This window comes from Triticum aestivum, chromosome 6A (assembly GCF_018294505.1).
Source record: "Triticum aestivum cultivar Chinese Spring chromosome 6A, IWGSC CS RefSeq v2.1, whole genome shotgun sequence".
NCBI classification, from domain to species: Eukaryota; Viridiplantae; Streptophyta; class Magnoliopsida; order Poales; family Poaceae; genus Triticum; species Triticum aestivum.
In genome coordinates, this window is record NC_057809.1 from 17,911,938 (window position 1) to 17,919,136 (window position 7,199).

The following is a 7,199-nucleotide window of genomic DNA, read 5'->3' on the forward strand; positions in this document are numbered from 1 at the left end:
GCTTCTTAGTATTTTTTTCCAGGATAATTTATAACCTAGAATTAAATCTAGAAATACACATTTCATCACCAAGTCTCATCATGTTCTATCCCCGGGATAACTCACAAACAACAAAGAAATGTAAATAAATAGACTTGTATTTACCCTCACCAATAAAGCTACTTATGCTAAAGGTAATTATGAATCTCTCATGTCTTTTATTCACGGATCATCCTTATTATGTTAGTTATGCAAAAACTAAATCTCATTTACATATATATATTTGAGGAAACATCATTAGTCACGTTCTATATGGAGTTGATCTTTCAGTAGTATATGATGACATCAGAATGAGATCATCGCATGCATGCAATACAATTCCTATACGAATTGGAAAGCACATTGACGGGTTGGATTTGTGTTGCCAAAGCACATTAGAGCACTTGTGTATTCCATGGACAGTTTTGTACACTTACATTTTCGTAATGTTTTCTTTACTAAATCTAAAATATTTTAGATAATTCGATTCTAAATCATACATGTTAATTTTTAAGATCAACAAAGCAAATACTTTTATCTATTTGAAAGAACTTGGTGACATGTCCCTCCTATTTTCATAATATGATACATTTTCATATCCATAAAATAGAAGTTTCAAAAATTATACTCAAGTCGACTTTAGCTATTTATAAATGCTACACCATGTTCATTTGAAAACAAAATATTATAGCTTTTTTCTTGTTTCGGCTTTCATATATTAGACATAGATGCATTATGTGTTCATCCAGTAAAAACTATAAATTTATTGGATGAATCCGTGTGTGTTCAACCTTTTAATCATTACCACCTAGTTTTTAACTTTTTTTTCTGCTTTGCTTCTGCTCGCCATAGGCACATCCGATCCGAGTACGAATTGGCGAATAGGTGACATTTTGAAAAGACCGTGAATGTATTTAAGCTTATTCATCATGTATATATTTGTGTATTAATGCCAGATATAACCTGTTGCCTACTAATTTTTTCAGAAGTGTTGCCACGCTGGTTTTCAAAAACAAAACATTCTAGCTTTTTTCTTGTTTCTGCTTTCATATATTAGACATCAACGCATTATGTGTTCATTCAGTATGAATGATCTCTTTAATGAATGAATGCTTGTGTGTTCCACCGTTTAATCCTTACCACCTATTTTTTTCTCTTTTTATTCTTGTGTTGCTGCGCTTCTGCTCACCATAGCCACATTTGATATGAGAATGAATTGGCCGAAAGGTGACATTTGAAAAGCTGCTAACTGGATTTACGCTTATTCATCATGTATATATTTGTGCATTAATGCCACATAAAAATATGTAGCTATTGCACACTATTTTTTTATTTATGAGAAGTGTTGCCTGCCGCTGTTTTTTTAGGGGAACTGCTTTTTTAGGGGTGGCGAGCTCTTTGTATGTGCTCTGTATTAAGACCACGGGCCGATGGTTGGCAGGTTGGCCCATGTATACAGCGGCTGCCTTTTTTCTTTTATATGGCACTGTCTTTTTCCTGGATTAGTATTCAAGTCGGACTTGATTACATGTTTCCTTATTGGCACATACACCATATATGATTCCTACATGTGAACGTGGTTGCACTTTCCTAACAGGTGTACGTGACAGACTTTTTTTTAGCATCAGTACAGACACAAGCGCTCATATACACGCGCATACACTCACCCCTATGAACCCACACACGCACACCCTATCCCTATAAGCACCTCCGAGAGACTGAGCCGGCATATCATCTTGAGATTTACGAAGTCACCGTAGGCGCCTCGTCGTCGACGGGAACGTCTCCTCCCACTGAAAGCGCTTCACCGGAAATCCTGAAATAAATCCAGGAATAATGCGAGCACCAGGATTTGAACCCTGGTGGGTTGGGGATACCACTGTCCACCTAACCAACTCAACCACAGGTTGATTCGCGTACGTGACAGACTTGATACGTCCAACATAATGTATGTTTATAATATTTGTATGTAACATTTACATCTTTAAATCTTAGCCGTTTGTATCTAAAATTGATGTTCAAGATAATTTAATCTGTATGAACTAACGTGATGGCTTGTTTGACTTCTGTTTAATTATATAATAGATCCCCAAACCCTCTCTTTTTATGTGATTATGTGTTCTCAGATGTAATCACATACTACCCTATGCAAATAATCTAACATCTATTTGATTTTTGGCGCATAGGCCTCGTTTGTAGTATTGCTAAACTCACCTCCAATATTCCTTGCACGCCGATTGCAACCCGAGATGAATGAGTTCATCTCGCCACGCCAGAGCGCCTTTATCAAGAAAAGATCAATCCATATAAAACATCATGTGTGTGACTCTTAAAGCGAATAAATCATCAACCCTCATGCTAAAAATTAATGTTGCAGTAGCTTTTGAGATCACATACCCTGTGAATTCCTTCTTTTATACATGAGAGAAAAAGCAACTCCGAGAGAAGGGAAGAGGAGGAGTGTATTTCTCCCATGGGCCGAAGGAAAGGAAAAAAATATGTTGGCATGCCAGTATACCGTATTACACAAATAGAGTTGGTAGGAAAACATGGATATTATTAATCTCAGTGGAGAAAAAACAAAGTTACAAGATGCCAATAGTAAAATTACACTATGTGGCCTACTAGTGTGGCCAGTCTTACTATGGCAATGTGTGCCCTGCTAATTCACAGGGTCTCGGATGGCTCCTGATTAATTACTCCCGTGAATTACACCGTGAGATACCTCTAGTTTAGCCAGGTGGTCAGATTCTCTTCACGTTCACCATGCATGATGACAGAGGTGTGCGGGTGGTTGGTGGCGGAGCCCGTGCCCTCATAGAAACACACGATGCTCAGGACATAGCTTTTGCGCTAGCCACGCCTGCCCTTGTCATCGTGCCTTGTCGGTCTTTGTGGCTCTGATGTAATTTGTGTCAGAGTAGCATGTGTACTGCTTGGCTTGGACTTCTCGACCAGTGGCGGAGACAAAGGGGGCGAGCAGGGGCCTGCCCCCCCCCCTAACGATCTAGCGAACGTTGACTATACGCTATATAATTAGCGATAGTGTGAAACGTACAGAATACTCCCTCCCCCCTATCTCCTATCTTGACGTCCATTCTAGAAAAATGAAAAAAGCCCATGTCAAAGCCCAATAGTGAAACGTTTTCAGGTCCATGACAACATCCAATTGGGCAACTGTTCTCTCTTGTGTCCTACGCGTCGGGCATTATCTCCCGTGATTAGCGCGTGCGTGGATTCTTCGGGATGTAGACAATCACCGCGCGGCCGCCGTCCTGTGCCCTTGCCGCATGCCAGCCTCCTGCTCTTCCCACTCACTATCTGACTCTTACGGCGGCACAATGCACAAGCTGCTGCTCGTCGATTCTTGAGGATGTAGCCAATGAAATAGCAAGGTTAACACATCACACTTTCTACTAATCTCTCTCAATTCACATCTTGTATCGTTTCGAACTTATTCATCCGATTTTTATTATTTTGGCTATGTGATTTGTGATGCATCACCATACTAGGGCATACGCACCCGCAATCATTCTAGCTTGGATCTGAAAAATCGGTGAGCAGTGACGGTTGCCTAGAGTATGCCAACAACGACCAGCCAATCTACTTCTACCTAGAGACAAAGGGGATGAGCAGAGGCTAGATTTATTTCTCTAGGTATGTGTTCTGGCAATTTTGAATACTTTTGCCTAATACAACAAAAAAAAGTTCTAATACAATTAGTGATGATTTGCCATTCAAATATTATTTTTGTGGGGATTTGCCATTTAAATATGTATAAATACAAGCTAGAAGCCAGCCATTTGGCTATACAATGATTGTTCTTTCCATATGACAATGTTTTGTAGCAAGACATTTCATGTCATGTTTCAGAGTAGTTTGATTATCACTTGGTCTACTTGGCGCATACGTGGAACTATTGACAATATTAACTATAGCTAGACAACCTGCAAAAAAAAACTATAGCTAGACACGATCCAGCTGAAAAGAAGTCTGTCTAGACAAATTAAATGCAAAATATACTTGGATATATAACTATTGGATAGTTCGCGAGGGAAAAAAAATATTTTCTCGCTTGACCATCGTTTGGCCGCCCCTATGCCTGAATCCTGGCTCTGCCCCTGTTCTCGACGACATGCTAACTGCTTTGTTGGGGAATGCAAGGGCACCGATCGCGTGAGTAATTTTTTGAGAAGACCGGCGTCAATGAAACATGACAGAATAGATCGGTGAACATGGATCCACATACACCCGAATGAATAGGAAAACTAATTTTTTTTTCAAATACAAATATTTCTGTTTTTTTCTTAGAAAAAATGGTCGAGTGTTCTACTCACTTGTGAAGTTTGGTGATATCCCGGTGTTCTATGCAAAAAGACATAATTAAATTGTTTTCGCCATGTTTAATTGAATGCATAAAATGTGTGTGTTATTTTCATAAATAAGGATTTAAAAATAGTATCCATGTAATTTTAGAAAAGAAATAAAAATAAATAAAAAACAAAAAGAGAAAAAAATAGAAACAAAGGTAGAAAACCGACATACTACTCGGTCTTGCGCAGCTCTAATCCACGGGGTAGTGAGCTAGAAAAGAGCCCGGCAACATGCATTGGCCAGACAATGTTGATCATCCAGTTAGCTAGCAATATCTGGACCATGTAGAGGAGCTTGCAAATACAAACTGGTTTTCCTTAAGCCCCGATTCTTTTTCGGATAACAGTGGTGTCTAAGTAAGCTTATGTGCTAGAATACAAATAAACACTGATACTTAAGAAATCACCGGTTCCTTTTTTACAAATATACCTTGCTAAAGACTTTGCATTATACAACTTCTTATCACTCACAATGAACAATAGGTAGCGTTTGGTGAGAAGAGAAATCCGGGAGCACCAATTCGACCGGAATCCATCGGAGAAGCACCTAATTAATTGAGCCAAAATCAATAGAACTGGACGTTGGACCCGTAGGCTTTGTCCGGCCGCCAGTAGGCCGGGATGACATTGTTGGCCACCAGCGTCTTGCCGGAGTCGCTGGTGATGCGCATGGAGAAGGGCCCCTGCAGCGGGCGGCTGGTGTCCATCCGCCAGATGGATCCCCAGGAGCGCCGCATCGGCTCCCAGAACCCCGTGGGGCGGCCGTTCCTGGTCTGCATCAGCTCCATCCGCACCACGGTCCCATCCACGTTGGCGTACTCCACGAGCACCGCGAGGTAGTTAGGGTTGGAGCCACGCTGGACGTGGAAGGTGACCTTCATGCCCGGGAAGTTGCAGCGCACCCTCCTGAACTGCATGTCGATGATGCCGGCATGGCGGAGCTTGTCGTTGAGGCCGTTCTTGGCCATGGCCCCGAACGCCGTGCCGCTGAGGTCGAAGTGGTACCTGGCCACGGGGTAGTAGTTCATGTCGGTGATGACCACCCTCCTCGGCTGGCCGGAGCAGGAAGGGTTGTTGGCGGCGACACATCGGATCTGGATGAAACACGTACAGGTCAACGATGCATACTTTGCATGCACGTGGTAGGTTTGGATTTGACCAACTAATTTAACTGACACTGTCGGGTATCAGATAAGTAATGCAGTAGTACGTACCTCATAGCAGCTGCCGCAGCCTGCGCCACCGTCGAACAGAGGCTCGTTGCCGCAGGACGTCATGGAGGAGAAAGGGTACTGGTTGACGTTCTTGAAGCCGCAAGCACCGCCTGCAAATCCAAATGGAGGAGAACAGCATTATTACTATGTAAGTTGGCACTGCGAACGTGATGCATGCAAATGTGTATATATATATGGTCGTACCGTTGTCGTTGGGTCCGGCGCCGGTGGGCGCTCCGTACCAGGTGGCCTTGGCGGGCAGCCAGCCGGAGTTGTAGGATCTGGCGGCGGAGGTGTCGTAGTTGGCCGCAGAACAGACGGACGTGACGAGCACGGAGAGAAGTGCCACAAGCACAATGGCAATGTCGTTGGTGGAGACGCCAGCCATATTGGCACTATAGGTGGACTATGAACCTTCCTAGACTACTCGCTGGAGACTGCAGAAGTAGTTGTACTACTCCTGTTTGTTTGTGTTGTGTTGTGAACTTGTGATGGCTGGACGGGATGACATTGCCAGGGCATTTATAGGCAGGCCAATGGGCAAAATGAGGTGGGAACGACGAGTCGGCGCATGTTGCAGTTGCATCCGACGAGACGGCTACGCGTATGGCGTGTTTAGGGCTCCAAGGTAACATGGCTACGGAGGGAATCATGGAGGAATACAGGCACCGGCCGGTTTACGCGCGTACATACGACTATATATAAAATCACACCTTGGCGGTGATCGCAGAGCATCCGCTAATCATTTGGGGGTGCACAAGTCAAGTTGTTGGTTGCAGACAAAGTCAGACCATCGTCATGCCCTAAGATCAGGCCCCACGTTATATCCTCAAGCCCTGATTGGAGACATTCCAAATACTAGTATGTTTGCAAGAAAGTAGGTACTCTCACGTACAGTTTTGCTAACCATGTCCAGCTTTCTTTTGTCGATGGTCATGGTTGGATTTTTTTTATATATACTAAATTCACTATTGAAATATGGAACTTTTCCTAGTCACGGGTTGTTTGCCGAGTACATTTCATCGGATAATAGGCAAACATGACCAGTCAAGTTCCATGAAGAAAACACTAGCAGAAGGACGCCACTTGGCAAATCACATGTTTGCCGAGTTGTGACACTCTACAAACACATGCTTTGCCGAGTTTTTCCCCCCTTTTCTCCTCACTTTTTTGTTTCATTTTTTTTGCATTTATGCTCTATTCCTTTTACATTATTTGTTTTCTCTCTTTTATTTTCTTTCCCCGTCACTATTTCCTTTTGTAGTCATTTAGTGCATTTTTAGGCATTTCATGCATATAATTCAAATCTGAGTTGCAAGTGCATGAAAAAGAAAAAAATGAGCTGAAAATTCCTATTCGTGTACTTTTTCTGCGAGGAATCCTATTTGTATTCTTTACTCTATGTTTAGGCCTTATCCTAGAAAAGAAAAAAAACAAAATATATGGGTGCCTAGACTTGAACACGAAAATGAAGTTGACTGGTTTTACGTAATTTAATTAAATGTTCAAAAATTCTAAAAAACATGAAACTTAGCATTGCACCCTCATATGGTATAAATATGTTGCAGTAAAAACTTGAGAAGGTTTTGCAAAA

General features: G+C 42.1%; 1 protein-coding gene across 1 annotated transcript; it reads right to left on the minus strand.

Annotated features, from left to right (window-relative positions):
* Positions 1-4,765: 4,765 nt before the first annotated feature.
* On the minus strand, positions 4,766-6,085 carry LOC123130040 (expansin-B2-like). Its single transcript, XM_044549993.1, has 3 exons — positions 5,810-6,085; positions 5,606-5,715; positions 4,766-5,485 (listed from the first exon to the last, which is right to left on the minus strand). Exons 1-3 carry the CDS (start codon positions 5,991-5,993, stop codon positions 4,958-4,960), a joined length of 822 nt encoding a protein of 273 aa, XP_044405928.1. The 5' UTR covers positions 5,994-6,085; the 3' UTR covers positions 4,766-4,957.
* Between the last annotated feature and the right edge of the window lie 1,114 nt (positions 6,086-7,199).

Coding starts and splice junctions, on each gene's coding strand:
- LOC123130040 (XM_044549993.1), bottom strand. CDS start 5,993: ATGGCTGGCGTCTCCACCAACGACATTGCCATTGTGCTTGTGGCACTT. Junction 5,716..5,809: donor CGCCGGACCCAACGACAACG/GTACGACCATAT, acceptor TTGGATTTGCAG/GCGGTGCTTGCGGCTTCAAG. Junction 5,486..5,605: donor GCTGCGGCAGCTGCTATGAG/GTACGTACTACT, acceptor TGTTTCATCCAG/ATCCGATGTGTCGCCGCCAA.